We start from the raw sequence: 27,303 nt of genomic DNA, 5'->3' as shown, positions 1-27,303 counted from the left end.
TTCACCAATCGGCAGTTTTAAAATTTGGTTTCAGAAGGTAATAGACAGCTCTTCAGCTTACCTTTAAAGGCACTTCTCATTTATCCTTTGGATCTCTGTGAGATGAAGGCATGTGCAAGGAGGTACTCTGGCGATCCCCGGTCAGACTCTGGGTCAGCGCACAGCCTCACAAGGTGAGCAACTGCCATTGAAGCCTCAACTAATGACTTATTGACTGGGTACCACTGAGCATGCTCAGTCCAGGGTGTTTCAAAGATAAAGCTGAAAGGGCTGTAACATGTTTTTCATTGAACAAGACTGTTTGAAGTCAACTCTGCCTTGTTTTGCACTCTGACACAGACACAAACTGTTTAGAATAAAGTGAAAAAAAGTGAAATCTAAGAAAGTGAAGGTCAGTCCTGTTATAAAGCTTTGAAAAAAGCCCTATAATTTTGGCTCCTTGTGTTGCCTTAGATTCCATCTATTTAAATGTGCAGATCAGAATATGTATATGTATATATATATATATATATATATATATATATATGCTGAATACAGCAATGTGTGCTTCTTTAAAAAAAAATTTGGTTCCATTCACAGTAGTATTTATGTGTGTGTGCATGTGTGTGTGTGTGTATGTGCATGCGTGTGTGCTTCTAGTGCTGTATATACTCAGGGCTGCTTTAGGAAGGCAACCCGACCGTAACATATTGAGCCTTTCTAAAAAGATTTCTCTCTCTTGTGTGCTGCTTTTGATGAAAGTGTGTCACAGACTTGAGATGCAGCCGTTTGATCTGGTCTGATGTGAATTGGAGAGGTGACCTGGTTGCAAACAGAAACAACCATGCACATACACACCAGCTAATTATCCTCTCCCAAATGTTTAGTTTTGGGATACATTGTGACCGTGACACAGAGGGAATCCATATGAAGGAACACAAGCGACAAAGGTCTGCACAATCAGCTTATTTATAAACTGAATTTTAAAAAAAAATAAGCAAATAAGATAGATGCTGACAGAGAGAAAAGAGCTGGCGTACAAGCTGGCTCTCAGGCCAGATTAACTTCCTACATCGTGGCCCCCTTAAATCATGGATGCTATGTCCTTTCAGACTAAAGAAGAAAGGGACCATCTGGCATTTTCTTATAGCACAGTTTAGAAGCCATCAGTTATGGTATGTTGAGAGGCACTACTGTTGTTTTCCTTCTCTCCTCTGCTCTCTGTCACTATTGTAGAGAAAGATCATATTGAAATAGAGAGCAGAGGAGATTAACAAAACAGTAGCACTGATCTAAAATTAAAAAACACACATTTTTATTTAATTATTTAATTGATTTGTTTTTTTCTGAATGCATTGGACTGCACTGCACACCATCTTACTTTTACTTTCATTCATCTCTTTACAAATGCTGGGATAACCAGCACTGAGTTGGTAAATGACCAGCACCTGGGCATGACTGTATAGTTTGGATGTATTTTTCATTTTGTTTGAAAAAATAGTCATATTAAAAATGCACTGGCTTCAAACTTTGTGCTTAACCAATTTCACCTTCAAGATCCTTTTCACTCTATAAGCTAGGCTTAAAGTTTTATAGCATATTCACTGTGCCTCTTGGGTGAATACAGCTACCAACACAGCATGGCTTAGCTCTCCTCCTTAGATATAGATCGGCATTCGCTTGTCACAGACAAGCACCTTAGCCCATAGTGAGGGAGAAAAAGATGTCAGTGTGTCCTTTCTATATCGTCTTGTCTTTCTGTTTCTCTGCGTGTCACTGTCTGTCACTTTGTCTCTTTTAGGTTCTGTGTGCTTCCAGGGATATTGACAGCTTTTTTTTTCTACAAAGTGCTGAGATTTTGAGAGACTGTCGCTTCCTATTTGCTATTTAATATTTCAGTGTGAGGTGCTTCTGTGTGTTGTTGCTGCAGGGTTTGCTACAGGAAATGGGCTTTGGTGACTTGCTTGAAAAACAATGTGCATTTCAGAGGCTAATGTGCAAAACTTTGAATGAAAAAGTTTTTTTTTATGATAGTTTGAATGCAATGCCTTGTTACCAAAAAAGTCTAAAGTACAACCTTTATAGCATTTCCTATGTCATTTCAAAACAAAAATGTGAAATGAAATTGATGAAATTAGTTGACGCCACATTTACCTTCTGATGTGGCAAGACAGGGATGCTTAAGTTTGGGCCCACAAGGTATCCTTGACAATACAAGCCTGAACAATCTAGCTAATGGGGCTAAAGTGGAACCTTACCCATAACCAGTGAAGGTATGTGTTAGTTGTTATGCTTGTTACTAGAACAATATATATTGGTACCTAAAGAGCAAATTTCAATTGTTGTAGTTGTTACCAGTTGTCTGTGACTATGCTGCATGTGGTCCACAGAGAATGTTAACAATGGCTAACATTAACCTGCTAGGCTAATGTAGTGGTCTGCTGGCTAGTGATATCGTTGTTTAGCAACATTATCTGTTAGCACAGGTGCAATGTGCAGCATTGATCCATGGTATTAAACCTACTATGACTGTCGAAATGTTGAGTGTACTGGTGTTATGATCAAGGGCACTTACTGTAGGAGTTAGTGGTTATCTAGCTAACATTCATCGTGGGCGTGAATGTCATGGGCTTTTAATGATTTTGTTGAACTGCTTGTGCTGCCCGTGATGAGTGTGTGTAAACATCTTACCACAGATGTAGTTCTTTGGGCTCAGATTTATAAAAACAACACGATATACTGCACTGCAGCATTTTAAAGATGATAGCCTCAGCTAATGCTGTACAGGCTCGGATCCAGAAACTGTATTTTTGGAAGGTCGATACGTCACCCCTTAACAAGTGGACAGCCCCATGCACACTGCTCTGGCAAGCTGGGAAAACTGTAAAACTTAACAGGCTTACTGTGAGGGATTTAGCCAACAGACAGTTAAGGCTTATGGCTAAAAATACAGTCCAAAGGAGTGAACTTCATAGTAGGCTTTGCCTTGACCACTTTTCATCCGCTGATAAGTTGTACTAAATTATTTAAAGGTATCGCAATATTGACACAACTAAGCTGGAGAGAATCCTGTTTCAACGTCTGATTTTTTTCAAAGGTTTTGTGCTGCTTCTAACAGCAGCCTGTGTGTTTTTGATTTCCCTCTTCGATGTTAAAGCACGAGTAGGATTTTTTGCTTTCACTTCATGTGAGAGTGCTGGACTAATAGCAGCTGCTCAGTCCAGATTAGAGACACCATCGTTCCACAGCCGAGCCCACCCATCTTTGTCCTACTTTCTCTGCCTGTCTTCTTCCTCCTGATCTTCCTCTTTCCCCCCAGCACACCACCAGCTCTAAAAGTCATGCTCCAACTACAGGGAGTGCAGAATTATTAGGCAAATGAGTATTTTGTCCACATCATCCTCTTCATGCATGTTGTCTTACTCTAAGCTGTATAGGCTCGAAAGCCTACTACCAATTAAGCATATTAGGTGATGTGCATCTCTGTAATGAGAAGGGGTGTGGTCTAATGACATCAACACCCTATATCAGGTGTGCATAATTATTAGGCAACTTCCTTTCCTTTGGCAAAATGGGTCAAAAGAAGGACTTGACAGGCTCAGAAAAGTCAAAAATAGTGAGATATCTTGCAGAGGGATGCAGCAGTCTCAAAATTGCAAAGCTTCTGAAGCGTGATCATCGAACAATCAAGCGTTTCATTCAAAATAGTCAACAGGGTCGCAAGAAGCGTGTGGAAAAACCAAGGAGCAAAATAACTGCCCATGAACTGAGAAAAGTCAAGCGTGCAGCTGCCAAGATGCCACTTGCCACCAGTTTGGCCATATTTCAGAGCTGCAACATCACCGGAGTGCCCAAAAGCACAAGGTGTGCAATACTCAGAGACATGGCCAAGGTAAGAAAGGCTGAAAGACGACCACCACTGAACAAGACACACAAGCTGAAATGTCAAGACTGGGCCAAGAAATATCTCAAGACTGATTTTTCTAAGGTTTTATGGACTGATGAAATGAGAGTGAGTCTTGATGGGCCAGATGGATGGGCCCGTGGCTGGATTGGTAAAGGGCAGAGAGCTCCAGTCCGACTCAGACGCCAGCAAGGTGGAGGTGGAGTACTGGTTTGGGCTGGTATCATCAAAGATGAGCTTGTGGGGCCTTTTCGGGTTGAGGATGGAGTCAAGCTCAACTCCCAGTCCTACTGCCAGTTTCTGGAAGACACCTGCTTCAAGCAGTGGTACAGGAAGAAGTCTCCATCCTTCAAGAAAAACATGATTTTCATGCAGGACAATGCTCCATCACATGCGTCCAAGTACTCCACAGCGTGGCTGGCAAGAAAGGGTATAAAAGAAGAAAAACTAATGACATGGCCACCTTGTTCACCTGATCTGAACCCCATTGAGAACCTGTGGTCCATCATCAAATGTGAGATTTACAAGGAGGGAAAACAGTACACCTCTCTGAACAGTGTCTGGGAGGCTGTGGTTGCTGCTGCACGCAATGTTGATGGTGAACAGATCAAAACACTGACAGAATCCATGGATGGCAGGCTTTTGAGTGTCCTTGCAAAGAAAGGTGGCTATATTGGTCGCTGATTTGTTTTTGTTTTGTTTTTGAATGTCAGAAATGTATATTTGTGAATGTGGAGATGTTATATTGGTTTCATAGGTAAAAATAAATAATTGAAATGGGTATATATTTGTTTTTTGTTAAGTTGCCTAATAATTATGCACAGTAATAGTCACCTGCACACACAGATATCCCCCTAAAATAGCTAAAACTACAAACAAACTAAAAACTACTTCCAAAAACATTCAGCTTTGATATTAATGAGTTTTTTGGGTTCATTGAGAACATGGTTGTTGTTCAATAATAAAATTATTCCTCAAAAATACAACTTGCCTAATAATTCTGCACTCCCTGTACAAGACTCGGAATCACATTTAACAGGAACTTTTTCCTTATTAATATCCCTATGCTTTTAGCTTTTGTTTGTGTTTTTTCTACCCCTGCTGGTTGACCACCCAACCATTACTTCTTATGCTGTGAAGTGTGTAAATGGAAAATCTACACATATATCCAGATTTTAAGTATTTAGACAGCTCCATGATTCCCTTTGATTTAAAGTAACATAAAACATATTAAATAAACGTACCAAGAGTCCTCTGTAATTTGAGGAGATTTGCATTATGATGCCATGAACTCTGTGGGAGACATGCCCTTTTTTTTTTAAAGCACACTGCGTCCAAACTTTGAAGTCTCCGACCCATATAGATAACTAGAGGTTTATTTTCCCTGGTGATGCTCTCTCAGGCTTTCACTGCAAACATTTTTAGCTCTTTAATCAGGTATTCTGCTACAAGATTGAGATCTGCTGGCTGGGGTTATTCCAAAACTTTACCCTGAAAGGCCCATTGGTTGCCCTGATGAATGATGAAACGTCCAGTGAGTTTTGATGCATTTGGTGTAATCCAAGCACAGAATGCTTCAGTATACCTTTGCACCCATCCATGTGCTCTTATCAGCAGTGAAACCATCAATAAAGAGCAACATTAGAGTGTGTCACTTCCATTCGCAGCCATATATAGCCAAATCACCATAATTTTCCCCTTGGACTGTTTCTTTTTTTCTCCTTTTTCATTAGTTCACAGTTGTCTCTAAGACACAGCTAGTTGATATATACAGTCATGGTAAAAAAAAAAAAAAGAGTACACCCTCTTTTAGATCTAAGGTTATATATTTAAATACATCATATGAACTACAAAACATTGGACAGCAAATTTTGACTTAGTTTAAGCCGTAGCCTTGATTAAAAATTTGTGTAGTTTTAGTAAACTAACTATCATAAAAGTGTAATAGACAAAATGTGAACTTGATTGCGTTCACTAAAATATAAAGTGTAAGAGTTTGTTGTGCTTTTACTGGAGAGTTGCTCCACATGGTTTACAAAGCGTCCTGTTTTCCTTGACGTCGAATGCAAAATGTGTCTCTATGTCTGCTCTTCTTTTCCTCCAACCAAAGCAATTAAAACACATTTTCTTGTGTTTTAATGCGAAAAAGGGAGCATGGGAGCTAGTTGTAACCCCCCCAAAAAGAGGCAAATCAAATCCAACCTCACTTTAAAGTGAGATTACTTCTGATTGAATCATTTCCAAACTCATCCTGCCTTTCTACACCACTGAATTAGTTATCATTGGCCTTCTTACCATACTTGCATCTCTTTTATTCACTGACCAAAGTGTCAATACATTTCCTCATGCATTCGTTTTTATTTAGTTATCATCTTCTTTTCATCAGAAGAAAATGTTAGCTATGACGTGGTGTACTCTGGAGCAGACCATCTCTTGTTGTGTGCTGTATGAAGGAAGAGACACTGACACTGTCTGGACTGTCTGGCAGATTTTTCCTTGTTATTATCTTCTTCTCCACTTGAATCATCATTTTAAATTTGACGTCTTACAATAACTACGTCTCACAGTCTTTCAATATTGATCTAAAGCTGCGGGTTGTATAATTTCAAATTTAATATGTCGCAGCACAGATTCTGGATTCTGTATGTGTGTAGACACAAAGGCCCAAATGCATGATTTAAGAAATGTGTTTTCTTAAACTATACTCCTACACATAGACACCTACAGGCACTTACGTGAACACAACAGTCACTGAGTTGGTGAGTCAAAGCAAATGCATCAACCCTGGGTGGCTGTCAATAAATAACAAACACGCACTAAAGTGTGTTAAATTTGTAGCTCCAGCCTCTTTTATGATACAGAGTATGGGTAAAAAACTAAACTGCTTTAAGTTAAATTGCTGATCATTCGGCATATCATTTTTGTGTAAGCTGGGGGGTTTTCTTTTAAAATGATGACCAGACTAACTGGAGCAGCTCCTCTGACTCAAATTACCCGAGGGTCAGGGTCAGTTGAGCAGCCTCATGTCAGATGGAGGCTTTTTATGAAAAAGTAAAACCACATTTTTCCATTTTGAAGAGTCTACTGTAATTTTAGAAGGACGCAATGTTGGCACACAGGCCCCAGTAATTTGGTTCGGTTAATTACAGCAGCTACATTACCCTGATAGTACAAGCGTGTAGGTGATATACTGTGTTCAGATGCAGATGCATGAAGATGTAGTTGGTCCCATGCCAAATGAGTCATTTTAGACTTGAAAAACAAGTTAGTAAAACCAGCCAGGGATTCTCAAAGCAGCATTCTTGTTGGCCATGTGGACAGATCCAAAGAAATGTTGATTAATGAGGTAACATTTTTAGTATGTCCTGTAAGACATTTTAGTGGGGCATTTGGAAAGTGCATCTTCCAGCAAGACCAAAACCATATTATGCAATTAAAAAAACAAAACACAACAAAACAACACAACTCTTTCCATGAAGTGTCAGTCCTAACAGCACTAATCGCTTACCTATAGTTCAGCTTTTGAAAAGTAGGGTGAAAAAAACAAAGGTGGAAAGAAAGAAAATAATAGGTAGGTGGAGTGAGAGCTTTCTTCCCTTTTTCCCCTGGGCTAAGTAAGAGCAGATTGTTCAGCCTAAGGCTGCACATGCTCAGGGGTTTTGTGAATGAAATGGATGCCTTGGCATGATGCCTGTACATTACACAGGCAGGTTTTCATCGTGCCTGCCTTCTTGTCATCCCTCTTCCACAGTCTTCTCTTCCTCCTATTCATCAGCAGATTTCCCAGACTGCAACATGTTGGAATCCAGTTACCACCACTTAGCAACTCCCAAGAGTCATCAGCCCTACCCAATGTTCCCCCACACTCTCTCTCGGTTCTTCATCATATTTCTGTTCATAACTAAGTTTAAAATATTGTTAAAATATATACTGTTTCAATATCTATACCGCTTATGTGTACAGTGAGTGAAAACACCCTGGAATTAAATGTTTATTGTGCAGTTATAAAAGGAAAACAAAAGCAACTACGGCTGTAATATTATAAGGAGCCTATAAAATGGCATAAAATTCAATAAATATTGAGCTTTTATGTATTATCTAAGAAATCATATGTGGTACGAGACCATTCTCATTCCCGAGGCGTAACATGCTGACGTTTTGTCACGTCCTGCAGCGTTCCTGAGGAAGGCAAAAGGTGACCTTCTGCATTGTTATGGTACGTGGCGGGTTATGGAAAAGTAATTGCCCTCTTCCTGATTCCTTTGTTTTTTGCATATTTGCCACATGAGGGTTTGCTGACTTGTTTCAGATGAGCAAGCAAATTTTAATAATAAACTAAGGTAACATGAAAAAAATAATTTCTCCCCCATCACCCTTTTTAAATCATGAATTACCTGTGATTAACCACATTTTCATTTCACTAGCTACACCCAGGCCTGATTACTGCCAGACATGTTGAGTCAAGAAATCACTAGAACCTGTATGACAAAGTGAAGTAGGCTGAAAGATCTCAAAAAGCAACACATCATGTCACGATCGAAAGAAACAACTGAGAAACAAATTAATTGACATCTATTATTGTGGAAAGGCTTTGGGACTTCAACAAAGCATAAATGGAGAAAACTTAAAACAGTGGAGAAACAGTAGCAGGACCTACCAAATTACTCCAAGAGTGCATCAAAGACTCATCTAGTAAGAGCCACAAAGCATCTTGATGATTCCCAAAACATTCTGTCCACTGGCAAGATAAAAACTGTCCTGTTACAGCAACACTGAAACATGGTGGTGGTAGCAAAGTGGTCTATGGCTGCTGCTTTGCTGCTTCAGGACCTGGATGCCCATAGTAAGTGGTGGAACCATGGACTCTGCTCTTTAACAGAAAATCCTGAAGGAGAAAGTCCAGCCATCAATTTGTGCCCCAAAACTCAAGTGCACTTCAGTTATGTAGCAAGACAATGATCCAAAACAACACTTTCAAGTCTTCAAGTCCACCTGTGTGTGGCTCAAAGGGAACAAAATGAAGGTTTGAGTGGAGGAGAGTGGGCCAAAAATCCTCCACAGACTCATTGCCAGTTATCGCAAACGCTTGATTGCAGTTCTTGTTGCCAAGGGTGGCACAACCAGTTATTAGGTTTAGGGGGCAATCACTTTTTCCCACAGGGCCATGTAGGTTTGGATAGCTGTTGTTTCCTTAAGAAATGAAATCATTGTTTTTAAATGGCATTTTTTATTTACTCAGGTTGTATTTGTTAAATATTAAATTTTGTTTGATGATCTGAAACATGTAAATGTGACAAATATGCAAAAAAGATAAGAAATCATGAAAGGAGCAAATCCTTTTTTACAGCTGTGCATTAGTTGTTTTATACTGTGAAGTGTTTTATGCAAGATAATGTTGATATGAAACATAAATCTGATAGATAGTCTTTTTCTTAAACCATATGTCCAATTTTAATGGATCAGAAAAAAACTGACAATAATGTAATTTTTTTTAAGCTAAAAAGTAGCTCCATCTTAGATGTACCAATCGCATTCTGGCAATTAATTACTGCTTCTTCTTGTTATTCGTTTTCTTGGACACACACACACACACACACACACACACACACACACACAACCTCATCCAAACAACCGCAGACCCTCTCCTCTTTCATCCAAGCTCTATCTGTCCACTCACTGAACTTAAAGTGCTCTGCAGCGGTAATGGCCAACCTGTGTTTCACATGACATGGAACAAGCTTTAATGGAGGGAAACATGGTTCCATTGAGGTTTATCAGTTTTTTTCAGGTAAGAGAAGCAATCTGTATGATTGGAGTGTTGACATAAAAACTTCCCTGATAAGTGTTGTGGCACACACGGTGATGTAACATAATAGCTGAACAGTATGTCCCGCTTCCTTTTGAGCTTCTCAAGAGAGATGTGGGGGAGCAGGATACACGTGCAATATAAGCCCAGATTCAGTTTTTAGCAGCTGACCTGTGAGACACGTAAACAAACAAACATTATTTACCCTTAGATCCAGACCACTGGTCCTGTAACCAAGGTCAGCTATTTGATAGAGGAAAAGGAAATAATCCGATGCACAGCCAGCTGTGGGCAGCAAACATGACATGATTAGAGCTATTAATTACACCGGATGTATTAATCATACATGTGTATTGGAAATAGATTTCATATCTAGTCAGTGTAATTTGTGATGTTAGCGAGAGTATATGTGTGGGTGGTGTTGACAAAACCAAGCAAACCTAGATTTTTACACGCACTATATATACTACACACACACGAACACACACACACACATATATATATATATATATATATATATATATATATATGTGTGTGTGTGTGTGTGTGTACACAGGTTATGTTCATTTATATATGGTAGCACATTTAAGCACAGCAAACATTAACCATAGGGCTGCACAACAATCAATAAAACAATTGTAAAGATGAAATTACAAAACAATAAGAGTACATAATTAAAAGCATGATTATAAATAATCAAAAACAGCAGCCTGCACGGCTCAAAGGGTGACACAGTTGAAAATTTTAATGAAAATGAAGAGGCTACAGAGAAGAGTTGTGATTTGAAAAGAGGGAGGCTGTTCCAGAGTTTTTGAACTGCTGTACAAACCAGCAGCTGGTGTTAGGAATGACAAACTGCTCCTGCTCAGCTGACCTAAGCATTTAACAAGGAATATAAAACTGTAGGATCTCTGAGAAATACTTTATATTATTTATAGTATTTATAGGTGAACAAAAGGATTTTAAAAGGAATTCTAAACCGCGCAGGTGGCCAGTGTTCATGTTGTCATTTACCAGTCAGGAGTCTAACAGCAGCAGATTTTACTAACTGCAATCATGATAACAGTGCCTTTCCCAATCTGGCATACAAAGAATTACAGTGATGAAAGCATGGATCACCTTCTCAGGGTCATTAAAAGAAAGAAATTTTTTAACTTTAGCTAAAAGTTTTAACTGAATTATCTAGCTTTGACAACAAATTTCATCTCCAAATCTAATTTCATAGCAGAATGAAAAAATATAACAAACGTTTTTCCCTGATGTTACACTATGAACCCAGAGAACCGAGATATGAACGAATACTTCGGAAATAAGCTCCCTGACAGTGCAGTTTGATTCTCATTAAGGGAATGTATACCGAAAAGAGGATAGGGCCCAAAATAGACCCCTGTGGTATGCCACAGGTCATAGTCTGACAAAAACATGGCTTTGAATGAATGCTGATAAACAGAATAATTAAAACAGCAAAAAAAAAAAAAAATTAATCCCAGTTTAAGCAAAGTATTGACAAATAGCAGAGCTTACAGTTATGTTGGACACTGACACAAGTTTTAGGTTGTTTTACCTGTTTACTGAAACATATTGCAATTACTGGAAATAACTGACATAATGTGTAGACTCTCAGCTTTCATTTAAGGGTATTCACATTCAAATTGGATGAAAGATTTAGGAGTTTCAGCTCCTTAACATGTGCCACCCTCTTCTTAAAGGGACCAAAATTAATTGGACAATTGACTTCTGCAGGTGAAACAAGCCATCCTTAATCTGCTAAAAACCCATCTAAGAAATTGCTACATTATTAGAAGTGGCAAAATCTAAATCCTCAGAAACAAAGAAAGCTCTGGTGCACTCAGCTTTGGACAGAAAGGCCCCAATCAAACAGCAACTGAAAGCTGCTGCACTAAAGACCTGGAAGAGCATTAAAAAGGAGGAAACCCAGCATCTGGTGATGTCCATGAGTCTAAGACTTCAGGCTGCCATTGCCTGCAAAGGTTTTTCAACCAAGTATTAGAAATGAATGTTTTATTTTTTTTCAGTTATTAAGTTTGTCCAATTACGTTTGGGCCCCTGAAATGAAGGGATTGTGTTAAAAGTGCTCAGTTCCTCACGTTTTTACACAATGTTTTTGTTCAACCCACTGAATTAAAACTGAAAGTCTGCACGTCAACTGCGTCTGAATTGTTCATTTAAAATTCCTTGTGGTAATGTGCAGAACCAAAATTAGAAAAAGGTCTTCTCTGTCCAAATAATGATGGATCCAACTGTAAATACTTCAACAATCTTTCAAGGTTGTGACCAAAAAATCTGCAAAAACTCACTGACCTTCACTTACACAGATGCCATCTTACTGGTGTAATTTGAATAATGATCTTTTTCAAGGTGGTGTTTATGGGTTTATTAAACATCCGTTGTAAAATGAAACCTCGAATAAAAGGTCGAGCAGTGTACAGAATACTCGGCTCCAACTCAAACACACCTTGATAGTCAACCAGCTCACAGCTGTGTTGCATGTTTTATACAACAAATGTCCAAACATTTTACTTGTCAGAATTTGTTTTTTATATCCCGGTGAGGTTAAACCACTGTTATCAAGCTACTGTACCCAATTAAAAAAAACACACACAGATCATTCTTGTCATATCATCAACGCGTCGGCGAAGCTTCACTATTTGTGCACGATTTTCATCACAGTGTGTGTGTCTTATTGCACATCTCAGCCCTTTTTAGCTCTGAGGCAGAGACAAGCAGATACAGCTGCAATCACAGACACTGCTTTTATTGACTGCAAGGGATGTTTGCGTCTCCTCAAATGGCCAATCAGTAACTCCAGTGCACTGATGAAAAGAACCTTAGATGGGGATGAGGCCTCGCTCTAGCGCTGGAGGTGGCTTTGTCCTGTCAGCATCCACTCTCCCCTGCATAGATTCATTGAGGAAAGGATGGGTTCTCAGGATACCACTATCGATTTTGGCCCATCCCCCCCACCACACACACACATCTTTTTCCTCCTATCATCCATCTACATCCCCCAATAGCCCAGAAATGCAAAGGCACCCAGGAGTTCCCAATCTCAGCTGTACATGCGTGTTATGACTGCCTCCCTGTGTGTGTTTGTGTGCAAGCATTTTTAAGAGCTGGAAAAGCTGACACCATGAATCTAGTCCACTGTCTCAGAGGATTTATATCATATTGTGTTAGAAAAATTTTGGGTGATGGGAGGAAGCTGTTTATGAGGGGAGAAAATGCTGCAAAAGGCAGGAGAGATTTTTTTTTTCCACTGCAGCTCTGTGGGAACTGTGATGACTTTTAATTTTTTCCTCATTGTCAGTAGCTATTTGCATTGCAGTCTGCTGTGCCAAACTGCAATAGTACCTACTGGTAACCTGAAAGCGCTCCAGTATGACTAAAACACCTTTTCTGTTTTGATGACAATGTAATATGCTTTCTCTTTCACTTTCTCTCTCTCTGTCTGTCTGTCTTTTCCCCTGCACCTGCAAGGCAGATATTTTGATCTGTCACAACAAGTTATACTCAATGGGCCTGTCACAGAGTAGCAGTTGAGGCTAACACATATGCTTTGTGTCACCAGATCCCCTCAGGTTAGCAGTGGGGCTCAGGGCTTTCCCATAGTGGCGCTGTGTGATGGTGTGAAGCCTGGTGTAAAAATCTGATCGTGTGTGAACGCGTGTGTGTGTGTGTTACTGTGTCTGTGTGTGTACGTTTGGGCTTTTTATTGCTTGAAAGGAAGGATGGTAGCTGTGCAAGTATTTAGGTGGCTTTTTAAGGGTTTAATTACATGTTTCAGGGAAGGTATATGTGGATCTGTGCCGAAGCTGAAGTTGAATTTGTCTGAATATGAATGCGTTTTTTGTGCGTTTGTCTGCGAAACAGACAATGTCTACATTTTGTTGCGTTATGATAAACATTATACCTGTATGGCTGTGTGTCCCTGTGTGCCTCAGCAGTGTGAGAGCAGTTTCATTTGTGATGAATGAGGTGACATAGTGCATGTCAATAATGAGTTGCTCACTTTCCTCACACATTTACACCTTTCTCCTTGAGAAAGCATTCCTATCTCTCAAATTAACACGTTATATGACTAATATTGCTTTTCATCCCGCGCGACTGTGAAAAAAAGGCAGGTTTGAGACTGCTGTGAGCGGGAGCTTTCTGCATTTTCTCTTGGTTATTTCCCCATAAATGGAAGATTAATATATGAATGGATGACTTGATTATAGTTAAGCATTCACATGAGCTGGTATGTGTGTGCCTGTGTGTGTGTTTGTGAGTGTGAGCATGTGCGCAGTTCTATGGAGCCGCCTGCTGTATTTGCATGTCTGGAGTGAACATCTATCATCATCATCAAGGCGCTGCAAAACAGTGAGGCAGGCAGCCGCCCGCCGCCGCTCTCGGGGGAGAGACTCGAGACACTTTAAACCTTTACTGCTGCGATATCAAACGTTTCCTAAATTCCTTCGCCTGGGGGAAAACACACTCTACGCACACACATGCACAGATGCTGTTTTACATCATTTTTTTCCCTTCTCCTGTTGTTGTATTTTCCACAATCACTCGATTTATCACAAACAAGCCGTATCACAGAAAGAAGAAAACAGCCCTCACCTAAAAACCCCCCAACCCTTATTTAGCACTAAATAATACATTTTACCATTTAAACATGATACAGAATCACCCAAGTCGCTCCATTAGAAGCCCCTCTTCCTTCATCCACAGCATATTTTTTGAAATGCTGATGGCCAGAGTGGATCAATCCATTTTTGGGAGCCAAAGGGAATTACAGAGCGGTACTACAGAAGCGAGAGGGGAGGGGGGACAGTGAAATGGTACAGCCTGATAGATAGAGGAGCGAGAGACAGCGTGTGTGAGCGGAATAGTAAAAAGAGCCCCCGAGATGAAGGGGGGGGGATGTGCATGGTGGGAGGGAGTGCAAAGGAGGGAGGAGTATGACGGGGTGGAGGCACAGAGCCAGAAAATTGCATTGCGTGCTCAGTGATTAGTTTACCTCCTGGGTCTCATTCTCTCTCACTCCTCTCCTCTCACTCCCCAGGTTCTTTTCTACCTCATGTAGCTTTTCCTTGTGTCTTTGTCTTGCCACTTTGGCTGCTGCTCGCCTTCTTGCACTTCCTCTGTCACTACATCACACTGTCACTTCTCTCTATCCTCTCCCTTCCTCTTGGCTGCTCTCTTTCCACTCGCTCTGTGGTTATCTCCACCGCCTCAGCCCCCGTGTCCACTCCTCTTTTCCTCTTTGCATGCTGACTTGACTCTCGCCTTCATTCTTGCATTATCTTTGGGGCTCGAAAAATGCAAAATGCCACCTAAACTGCAAGCAAGCCCAGAATAATAAAAAAATAATAAATAATTAAATACATTTTTTTTAAAACTGCTGTGAAGTCTATTTCTTGGGTATGGGATAGTACTGGTAGATTTACACGGGGAACTCTCAATCAGTCACTAAGTCAAGGAAGCATTTAAACACCATAAGCCAGCCCTGCTAATTATAGTCTTAAGAGCAATACACGTGAACTTCAAGTGTCAGAGGCACAGATGCTGAATGAAAGCCAGCCTCCACATGGGCCTTTTTTGGGTCCCTGCAAAGCAAGTGGGTCATGCCTTTCTTCTTAATCCGTACATAATCTCGCTTGTCCTCTAGTTGTAGATCAGCCACAAGAACAGCGCAGGAGGGGCGAGGAGACTGAAAAACATACAGCGGGAAAGGGAGAGTAAAGCGGGATTTCGCTTTAAGCTGTCAGGGTGCTTCCCACTAAAAAGGCAGTTTGAGGTAGGAAAATGATACAGAGTAACAAACTACTGTACTCAAAGAACTCCCTGTCCTACTATTTAAGCTCCTAACATCAAAATTGTCATCAGTTGTGGTGGACCTCATATAGCAACACGTGTGAGTGTGTGTGTGTGTGTGTGCCTTATCTTAAAATTCAACAGGACCTTTGACATGAAGAGCTGTGATATCAGCTGCAATTTGTAATGAGTTTGAGGTCTTTCTGAAATATCCCTGCAGCTCACGCTTTCATCTTTAAGAGGTCAAAAACAAATGAAAAAGCAACTATGGATGAGCTAAATGGTTTTGCTAGGGGTAAAAATGCAAAATTTTGTATTTGTTGCTATTTTAAGGCAGTACTGAAAAAAAAAAATCCCAATGATTCACTAATTAATAGTGAGCATTCATGTCTGTTTCTTTATTTATCTTTTAACAGCTTGTGTGGCAGCTTTTGAACCGATTATCACCATGTTTCTGAGGAATTATGGATAAATTATAGAACTTCTAGATTTGGCACTTCACGCTGCTTCAAGGATGCACATTTGTTGTACGCTTTTAGTCTTTTTCTAATCTGCATTAGATCATTTTTAAAGCTGAAATATGTAGTTTTGATTGAATTAACTAATTGATTTAATTAAGCCTTCCTTTCATTTGATCAACCATCTGAATGCTGGAGAGCCCCGGTGTCGTTGATGGATGCTGAAGCAATCAGTAGCTGAATCTGCACATCCTTATCCTTGTCATGCTTTCGTCCATTACTGACCTCAAATTATCACTCAGAATCTCTGGCTGCCATCCATCCTGAAGGCAAGGTGACCAAATCTCTTTCTCTCCTCTTACCTTTCCTCCTCTTATCTCTCCTATTGCTCCTTTTTCGCCTCCTCGTCTGCCAAACATGGTCACCTTATAACCCTTTGTCTTGTTTCTTATTTTACCCCCTTCTCTCTGCTTTCCTTTAATCTAAGTGGCTGCACCATGTCACATGATCACAGCTTATTGGGTTGGGGTACCTGAGGACTGTTGCTAATGGTGACAAATGACTGGCTGCACAGAAAGGAAAAGAGAACGTGTATAGCAGAGGGGAACGCTAATATACATGATTAAAGTCAGCGCAAAGTTGGTTTTGTTCCAAGGGTTTAATGTTGTAAGAAAGATTTTTCTTCACATTTTAGTGTTTGTTTAGAAGATTTGCAGCCAGTTCTTAAAGCTAGAATAAACCAAGCATCCCCTGGTTTCACATTTCAGATGGTGTCTAACTTTTAGCACAGAAAGTAATGTAGACATCTAAGACAGTATGGGAAAGATAGAAGGGGGAGGGCTGGTGAAACATTCATATCTTATCATGTGGCATATGATGAATTTATTCGTACACACCCGATACTGTCACCATGTAACAACTGTACTTCTGTGTTTCTAATAGAAGTCTGTGCTGGGTTACATCTGAGCAATGCTAACTACCTCTATTTCTGTTGTGGAGGATGCCTAAGAGACAACAGAAAGAAGATTTTTCACCTTGTAAACTATATCTGGTAAATCACTCTACTACTAAAGGATCCAATGTGGTTTTATAGTGGTCGCCTACAAACAGCCGTACGGACCAACATTTTAATCCAGTGTCACGTCAAAATGTGTAATAGACATGCCAGTCCACCTTGTCTGTTTCATGCTTTGCCTCTCCAAAGCATGAAATGGACATTCATGCAGACGTTGCACTATCAGAAGGGGGAGCTATTATATTAAGCCAAGAAGTTCTTAATTGGTTGAACATTTACATGTTTTTGCTTTTTACTGTCACCAGGGGGCAGTGTCACAAACAAGTGGTTTGTGGGACATTCTTGTGGTGTTGTTGATCCATCGGCAAAGCCAGGGAGAATGGCGAACTTATAACATGGAAAGAGCTGAAATGAGACTGAGTAGGTTTATCTTCCATTGTTAGAAACAAATAAAAACATTCAGTGCAGCAACCATCTGTACCTTTAGGCTGTATGTTTTTATCTTCGATGTTTTTCCATGCGTCTCCCATTTGTGATGTTCGGTTGACCTCTGCATAGCAAAATCCACGTCAACCTTAGCATTAGCTGCATGCCCCCTCCAAACCTACGCAAAATGGCACAAAGGTACCACCAAAAAATAGCATAGCTCTGATGGTTAAACTTAACAATTAGTGTTTATGATGTGCGGAATTGCTTGCTCGTTAGGTTGATTAAACCATATAAACTATAAAGTTAACGGACTAAACTTGAGCTGCAGTACATAATATGCTTATCTGACCAATTTTTTATTTATTTATTTTATGTATATCTCTGGTACATCGCCTAAGGCTTCCTCAGTTGTCAGATGGCATCATGACAAAATAGAACTTATGTCTTACTAAGAGGACCAGAAGATGCAGATTTTTTTTATTTTAGACTCATAACTGGAAAACAAGTAAAGAACCACAATTTAATACATTTTCATTAATAGTTTTGTGGATGCTAAGTTTCAGTTTGGGTTTTTATAGCAATACCAATTTATTACAGAACAAGGGCAGGTTAATGAGCTGGAGTCATTAGCTACATGAATGCTAACAAGCTAACTAGAAACTAAGCTTTTTTACATCCTATGTCTTTAATGTAGTCCTAGAATCTAGGACTAAAATCTAAGCAAAAATACTGACTTTGTAATTTACTGTCATTAACACAAATGAGAATCTGATTAATTATAATATATAGTAAATATTTAAAAATTATAATGATTAAGTAATTTTAATTTATTTTACTTTTTATTCTCTCAGCTGCACACTCATTAGTGTTTAACAGTCTAAAAGTAAAGATTAAATATAAAAACTGTATTCAAATATACACTTTTGTGAATATTTATGTTTGTGTTATCATATGTTTGTGTGCAAATATGATATAAGCTCAGCAAGTACAGTGTACATGTCCTGTTTAATGTTCATAGAACAATAATATTGTTGTCAAATAGTTTGGAGCTAATAGGAAAAGTATATATATTTATTACTGATGGTTATCAGGGAAAGACAAAGACATAAGTCGCTATTTAAAAACTTCACGCCCAGAGGTCCAAGGGATGATCCAGGTATGGATGGTATGGTATCCATGGATGAATGGTAATAGTATTTTCTGGAGCACTGATTGGTCAGTAGGTGGTGATTTAGTGCTGACCTCTAATCTGGAATTAGGTTTGTAGCATTAGTTACCATGGCGATGCATCTCATTTAAAAGTGATCTACCTGTGCAGTATAGAAAACCCAGAGTTAACCGTGAGGCTACATGCCATAATGGTAAAACACAAACCTTCTGTAATTTACAACAAGTAACTGTATTGTTAAATATTTTGTTGGCTAATTAATCCAGATACAAAGACAAAGAGCTCAAACTGAATATATTACTGTTAGAACTGGACTTTATGTAGCCGTCACGTAAAGTTTGTTGAGAATTTATTGCCAGGTTTCAAGACTTGTAATGATGAATGACAGATATGATGGTGGTGGCCAATTGCTGGATGCTGAACATTTGCTCTCACTGGACTAAAAAAACAGTAAGAATGATTTGTTGTGAGCGTCCGCTGTTTTTGTCTTCAGTTTCATGACTAAACTCAGACAACTAAAGCCAGTTTTGATCCAACAAAATGAATTCAATGGAAAATCAAAGAAATTCCTCGTAAATCACGAACGGATCACATGAAACATTGTGTGTGTGTGAGACGTGTTACAATTACAGCAATAACATTTAGTCGAAACGTCAGAGCTGGTTAACCATTAGAAACTCTAAGAACTGACAAGGCGGAGCAGAGTTGACAAAGCGTCTCGCATCTCAGCCTGCCGCTCCCCGTCGCTTTCAGCTTGCATCATGTCAACCTGGTCTCCATTCAAAATTCCAGCACCTCTCAGTGTCAGAATCACCCGAAGACACTGGTCACACATCGGTGTGTGTTTGTATGTAAGTGTATCTGACTCGCTTGTGGGACTCATCTAAACTCTACCAGCTTTTCATCCAGGGCTATTCTTCACCCTAAGGAGGATAAATACATATCTGATATAGGATCAGTGTATGCTGTAAAGTTGAGCCGCACTGAACCACAAAGTGTTTCTGGAAAGTGCAAAAATCCTATAAGTGCTGGAAATGTTAACATTTAAAAAAAACAACAACATTTTGACCCCTTTTCTTTTTTCCCTACTGGAAGCTAAAATGTTGACTGGAAGAGATGTTTGCTGTAACAGTTTTCACTGGCATGCTACAAATTGGCAACTGATGAATAACACAACACTGACATCACTGTTAAGCTCCTGCCAGAGTTGTGACACTTCCATTGACTGGAAAGGGCAAAAAGAAAAAGAAAACTGACTGATTCATAAGACGGCCTCCTTAAATGTCCTTGAGCAACGAGCAGACCCGTACTGACCTCACTGGTAGAGTGAAAGCATAATGTTTTCCTTCAGAAGTCAAGCATTACTTCTGATGCTTGACTAGAAGTAATGCTAATGCTATGTAGCCAATCATACATAGACAGCTATCTGTTTGTTGCCCCTGCTGACATCTCCGTGAGATGCTGTGCAAGACAGAAGCATCCATCCCTGTGCTCACATACGGTATGTGACTGTGGTAAAGAAGAGATTGTGTGTGTGTTACATCACTTTGTGCATTCCCAAAACTATTTTTCTGGAGTTAGTGTTGGTATATGTGTTCATAATGAGGCCCACAATTTTTTTTTGCACACACATACATATACAAACACACACACGTGAAAATTCTGTGAAAGTCTGTGTGTGACTTTGAGTCCTCGACCAGCCATCCTTCAGTTACAATATTCAGTTTTCTGTATGATAGGAAAGGTTGTCCAGTAAAGTTAGAAAGGCCAGAAGGATGTACAAGCTGAAAGAGATAAACTGAACAAAAAATACATTTTTATGTTATAGTACATCGAAAGGAGCCAGCTGAGGTGGTTCGGGCATCTGACAAGGATGCCTCCTGGGCGCCTCTTGGGTGAGGTGTTCCAGGCATGTCCCACTGGGAGGAGGCCCCGGGGCAGACCCAGGACACGCTGGAGAGATTATATCTCCCGGCTGGCCTGGGTACGCCTTGGTGTTCCCCTGGATAAGTTAGAGGAGGTAGCTGGGGAGAGGCAGATCTGGGCTTCTCTGCTTAGGCTGCTGCCCCCGTGTCCCGGCCCCGGATAAAGCGGAAGAAGATGGATGGATGGATGGATGTTATAGTACTTTTTTATCTAAGAGTAAACAATATCACCATCATCCAAAACCAAGTTTTAGTCTAAAGCCCCCTTTTTTTTTGTTTCTTTGTTTGTTTAAGCGCTTTGAATCTATGTGGACCTTTCTTTCTTTGCATGTTCTCTATCTGCCTGTGTGGGTTCTCTGCAGGTACTTTCAGGTTAATTGGTGATTCTAAGTTGGCTGTAGGTGTGAATGTGAGTGACAGTGGCTGTCTGTCTCTCTGTAGTAGTGGTGTGACAGGCTGGTGACCTGGGTGTACCAGGGTGTACAGTGCCTCTCACCCTATAACAGCTGGGATTACCTCCAGCACCTTCTGCAAGGTGCCTAGAACAGAAGAAAACTTAATCCCATCCCAGAAGAAAGTGTATAAGTGTTCTGAAAAGAGATAAAGGCATAAAAAGTAAAGATATTAAGCAAGAGGAATAGAGGTGTAAAACTCTCTGATAAAGGAGGTTTAAGCCTCATTGAGAGTCGATGTGTTGCCCCGTGGAGTGACTCAGGGTGTGACTCATTGCAGCTGGCATTGCCTCCATCTTAGACACACACACACACACACACACACTTTTTTATATACCCACAGACTTTGCGTATGTTACATGTCCCCTGTGCTTAGTGTTCTGCAAGAATCCCACCTGTTTCAGCTGATGCATGAGCTCTGCTTCATGCTGCTTGTGATTGTCTTATGAATCAGCCTATGACAAGATATGAATACAGCCTGAGCTGCTGAGCCTTCCCACGAGCATGACTGAGAAGACAGATGCTGTTAAACTTGGCAAGGTGCGTGTGTGTTTGTGTGTGATCCTTTTAACCGCACTCTCGAGAGATTAGTGTAAGGGTGGTTGGATGACTCAGTGGTCAATGACTTTGGAGGAGAAGGAGGAAAAACGCAGCCAAGTCTTCCACATGGTGTGGGTTTGTCATTCCACCCATCTCTTACAGCAGCTCATGCTCTGATCTCAAGATGTCATACAAATAATACAGTTCAATGTCTGGATTTGTCCTTTAGCGCTCCCGTCTTGGTTTGGTTAGTATATTTAAAAGGTAGTGGTTGTGATTGTATACATGGGTGCAACGTGCCATGGTGATGGGAGCTTTTAATGGCTGCCTGCACTCTGACAGCAATAGCAGACAGCTGGTCTTGGAACATGACCCCGGCATCGCATTGAGCTGTTAGGCCATGCGTACGCTGCCTAACGAGCCATGAGTGATCGCTATGATCTCACCACAAATAATTCATGAGGAGCCCTGTAGAGGAGCTATGGACCTAAAAGGGAAAGGAGGGGAGAGGAAAACGCATCAGGGACTCGAGGAGTACCCCAGCCTAAGTGGAGAGAGGGTCAGGGAGGGAAGGGGACGAGGAGAGAGGGGCAGAGATGGATCCGTCTGACAAATGTGCCTGGAAAAAGAAAGGAAATCCCCCCCTATTACCTACCGTGCTGACAAGTATGTGTGCGCAATCATGTATCCATCTTTGTGTGTATGCGCACGCTTTTTTCTCAGAAGACGTTTGTGTGTTACTACATCTGAAAAGGCACAGTGGGAGTGTTAACAGTATGCATCACAATCGCAGGATGTGTGTGAGATTGTAGGAAGGGAATGTGCTATGTGTTTGTGTGTGTGTGTGTGTGTGTGTGTTGGATACATGATGAAGTGAGCTTGGATTTTTCTGACAGCCCTGAAACCCAAAGTGTTTAACTCTACAAGTTTTTTTGCTGAATCCGAGGCAGTATGAGTTTATTCTGAGAAACGAAAACAGCAGACGAGAGTAAATGACAGATGTCGTTTAGTTTTGTGTCCTTAGATGTGCTGAAGCAGTATAAAAATAAATTGAGGGCTAAAATATTGTCATTTAGTTTCTTTTTAGTTCCTGTCTCATTATTGTAGTTTTTCTTCCATTTCTTTGTTTCCTACACATCCTGTCTGCGGCTTTTTATAGGTCCAATCTTTAATTTTTATTGTCACTTAGTTTAGTTAGATAATCACTTTCTTTTAACATTTTTGCTTCCAATTTTTCTTTGTTTTCTCACCCCTGTGAGTGTCTGCTCTAAGTAATTATTTCTACCTGTACTTTGTCACCTGTCAACTGTTGTCCTTGAGCATTAAAATGTGTCATACTTTTTTTTTTTTAACCTTTTCATTAAATATTCTCTTTGACATGTTTTGTTTTGTTGACCCAGATTTTTCTCAGTTTTGGTCATTTTTCAAAAACTGAAGCTCAACTAGCATGCGTAATTAAGCTGTTTCTCAGGGACTGGAGTTTTGACCTCCATTTTTAGCCAGGAACCTACCCAAGCTCTCACAGTGCAAGATGTGGGGTACACAGTGGACGGTTGGCAGTCCATTGCAGGGCTAAAACAGAGAGACAGACAAGCACTCAAACATATTGCCCATTTAGAATCGCTAGTTAACATAATATGCATGTCTTTGGACTGTAGGAGGAAGCCAGGTCACCTGGAGAGAACCCACGCAGACAAGTAAACCCAACACAGGGAGGCTCCAGCGGAGTCTTGCTGATAGTGCTAATCACTGCACCACTGTGGTGCCACAATATGTCTCACAGAAAAAAGGAAAACCACAACATTAATGACTAGTGCCACTAGTATTAAAGTGCTAATGCTAAATTGTGATGGTGACCCTGTTTAGCATCAGCCTGCTAGCATTATTTCACTCATGTTAGCATGCTGGTAGTAGCATTTAGCTAAAACACTGCTGTGGCTAACCACAGCTGCTCATTTCTAGATTTTTTTTTAAGTGCGCAAGCTATGAAGGCCATGAAGATTACTGTTTCTGATGGTGGCACTACAAACTAGTGAGACGTATCTGGAACACAGGCTAATGGAAACTGGGGGATGGAGACAAAGGGCCTGTGTAGGTCTCTGTGGCATGTCATTAGTGAGGGAGTGGGGTTGACTTGTTCCATCTGACATTTACCAGTCTCACAGAAAATGTCACGGAATGCCAGCCTTTACCTCTGAATATAATGGTGCCTCTTGCAGCCCAGAGCCATTGATGCCAAAAAACTTGCCCATTTTGCCCCTCTGTTGTTCCTCTTATCCACTGTCCTGAGAAAAACCTTCATCCCTGTGCTCCTAATTTCCTTGCCAAGCCAGATCTAGCTCTGCTTTACTCCATTACTCCATGCAATCCCACTGCATGGAAGGGCTTTATATAACAACTTTAAGAACAGAACAGATCTATTACAGTAAGTTCAAAAACTTTATACTGTATGCGTATTTCATGGTTATGTATGTTTTATGCCATTTTTATTCTATTTATCAACCACATTTTCAATTCTGCTAATGACAGTATGAGCTACCTATGGAAACCTACTGTTGAACCATGAACATGTACCTCATTATACAGCTAGTGTCTAAAGTCTGCAGATTAAGATTTTTTGTCCTGTGCTGTCAGTTATGTTTTAGCCAAAGTGAAAATGTGTCATTAATATATCATTACAAGTTTTGTTTATTGGGGTATAAATTACTAAATATGATTAAATATTCCTAATATTTTCATTTTTAAATGACCTAAAATAGCAGAAAAAGCAGACATTTTTAATGTTTCTCATACATTTCTCATACACTGGTTTTAATATGCATAATATGCATACTGAACTCCTCCTTATCTCCTCTTTGCAGATTAAATAGTGTAGCATTATCAGCTGTCTAATGTCATGTACATATGTCAGATTTATAAAGTGGAATAAGGTAATATAACAAAGTACTGGCCATACAATTTGGGCACAATTTGGGATGGCTGTAGCTCACCTACAGTAAGACAGTGATTATGCTGTGTTTAAACAGCAAGACCTGAAAGAAAATGGAAACTGTGTCATGTAGTGAAAGAATGAGTCAAGACGTTCACTAAGAAGTCAGGTTTTACTAAAGGAAATGTTAAAATATTGCTACATTGCTACATTTGATGGGCCAAAGACTAGTATCCTGAGATATAAAGCTGTGTATCTACACCCTCATTTTGCTACACTACACAGATCCTTATGCTGGAGGATAATCATATTGTCATTTCGGGAAACAAAGCATATATAGAGGTCATCAATTACAGCTTGAGCACAAGTAATTATGTACCATATGTATATTAAGTGTTCTCACATTTAACTGAAAGTCTTGTCTCTTAATTGGAGTTTTATGGTAAGGAGGAATCTCCTTCAAAACAGTGACCAAAATCAGTCAGACTCTATTTGACAAATGCATTCTTTACAGTGCACTGTTCTCAGCTGCATTTCAAATTAAACAGTAATCTCTTACCCAGTACCCAAATGCAAAAGCTAATTATGCTGAAAACCACTCATAAGCATTTTCTGGTTGTGTTTGTTACGCTGCAGTGAATTTGGGTCTCACTTTTAGGAGCTGCATTTAGATCCTTTGGTTCTCTGTTTGTTTGGGGGAGTGCTACTGTCTAGTCTATTTCTGTCCTTGCTACACTATTGTCCTCGGTTGACTGCCTTCACATCAAGTGCTGGATTTATCTGGCCACTCTGCCAGCTCAGGCAGATAGACCCTGCAGCTACCACCTAATATGCAATAGAGGAAGTGACTGTTAAGATAACTATAAACCACTATAACTGTCAAAGTCATTTATGATAACAGTTTTCTCTAGAAAGAAGAAACAGCCCTGCTTTGATTTTGTTGTTTTACATTTTTTTTGTTCTGTTGGGTGGATTGATATTTCCACAGAGGATTTTTAAGCGTGTTGTGAGACGTTCCTGACCACAGTAGGGATGTCAGTGAGCTCATACAAGGCTGAACTTGGAAAACTTTCTGAAATCTCATTATAATTTGAACGTAGCACGGTATGGAGAGTGGTACAGCTTTGATTGCACCAGAAGTGAGATTCAGTTAGCTGCCACATCTCAGCTGCGTTACCTAATTCTCCGGCTTCATCAGAGTCACTTCACCATTATGAAACCCCTTCAGTCATGAAAGTAGCCACTGCACCAGCTGACAATATGAGTCATGTGCAGACATAGAATTATTATTATTATTGCCTTGCTTACTATCCGTGTCCTACTTTCATAACAAGTTCGATCACCGCACCTTCAAAGGCCAGAGAGATGATCATGCGTTTTCAATGCGATCATACTAGTGGTGTGTTTTTCTGCTTTAGACAGGGCTCCGTCTATGCTACAAATTTGTTACAATTTTATCACTGAAAATTCACAAGGTTTTGCAAGATCCATTAAATATTTGAACCATTAAAGTCTACTTAATCTGTTAGCAATCTGAAAATTGAATTTTCCACATTAAGAGCTGATTATGTGATTACACAGTTGGATATACAGCATAGTCACCCAAAAATATATTTAGATGCACCTGTGATTCTATTTTTTTGCTGTAATTGTCAAAAAGTGATAATGCTACTTTGTTTATTATTAGATCACAGCGAGCGGTTCTTACCTGCATTATCTTTAAATGTGTTTGTGATATTGGGTCCACCCCATTAACATATTCTCTGTGTAATATAAATGTAAACCCAATATGACCTCAATAATAAAAAACAAACTATCATATCTACAAAAACTGAAATTGAAGGAACTTCATAAAGTTGTATTAATGTTGTATTGGATTGTGGTGTATTAGATTTAACAGTTGTGCCTAATAAAATAAGCAATGAATTTCTTAGACTGTTAGGATAGGTTACCATGGTTATTTTCCTTCTTTTTTTCTGTTTTATCAGTTTTAACTCTACAGCGCACTGCTCTGAGAAAGACTAGCAAAAGTTAGCTTGAGGCACAGAACTCATCAATATATTGCTGGTAAAGCATGTAGATATGTTTCCATTTTTAGTGCTGCTAAGAATGCCCTCTAGTGTTGTCAAAAAAAGTGATTTCATACTTACATTTTTGCCTGTTTTGCATAAATAATATAAAGTATTTATTATTGTGTAAACCGTAAAAGACTTGAACGCTGGAACTGTCTAATTCTTCACCTCCTCCACCCCTCTCTCTCTCTCTCTCTCTGCAGATACATCCGCACGATGTACCTCGGCATTCAAAGCCACCGGCAGAAGGAGAACCAGCGGCGTTTTTACTGGGCTATGATGTACGAGTATGCCGATGTCAACATGTTGCGGCTGCTGGAGACTTTCTTAGAAAGCGCCCCTCAGCTGGTGCTGCAGCTCTGCATCATGATCCAGAGCAACAAGACTGAGTGGCTGCAGTGTAAGGGCTTCTCTAAGGCTGTGCATGAGGAACATTTGATTCTGAAATTTTGCTGACAGTTCAAGACATTTTCTTTTTTTGTGTGTAATGCATCAAACGCGTACCGAGGTCGTCACATGCCTCCATAATCTCCAAGCGACAGTCCATTTTTTGTGGAGTTCACATATCAGCTTATTTAGTGTTACCAGCAGTCTTCACCACTTGTATCAGGTTTCCAACACTTACCACTCTTGTTACTGAAACCTCTTTTGCAATTCTAGCTTTCTCTTGGAATACAGTTCCCCAAGGAAGGCAATTCAATCATAACAAGTGATACCCTTCTCCGCTGGGGTGTCTTTAGAAACGCCATCAATACATTTGCAGAGAGGCAGTATGTTTCTGCTCTGCAGATAATACTCTATCATTT

The 27,303-nt window shown here is 40.0% G+C and overlaps 1 protein-coding gene across 1 annotated transcript in view; it reads left to right on the top strand.

Annotated features, from left to right (window-relative positions):
* Positions 1-27,303, top strand: part of xkr6b (XK, Kell blood group complex subunit-related family, member 6b) — a 69,734-nt gene that overhangs the window by 35,048 nt on the left and 7,383 nt on the right. The window contains exon 2 of the mRNA XM_084952558.1: positions 26,701-26,897. Coding sequence (XP_084808684.1) covers positions 26,701-26,897 — 197 coding nt within the window. The remainder of the gene's footprint in view (positions 1-26,700; positions 26,898-27,303) is intronic.

The sequence above is a fragment of the Perissodus microlepis genome, chromosome 15 (assembly GCF_051167445.1).
Source record: "Perissodus microlepis isolate ML-2025 ecotype Zambia chromosome 15, ASM5116744v1, whole genome shotgun sequence".
Lineage (NCBI taxonomy): Eukaryota > Metazoa > Chordata > Actinopteri > Cichliformes > Cichlidae > Perissodus > Perissodus microlepis.
This window is presented reverse-complemented; position numbering and strand designations above follow the sequence as displayed.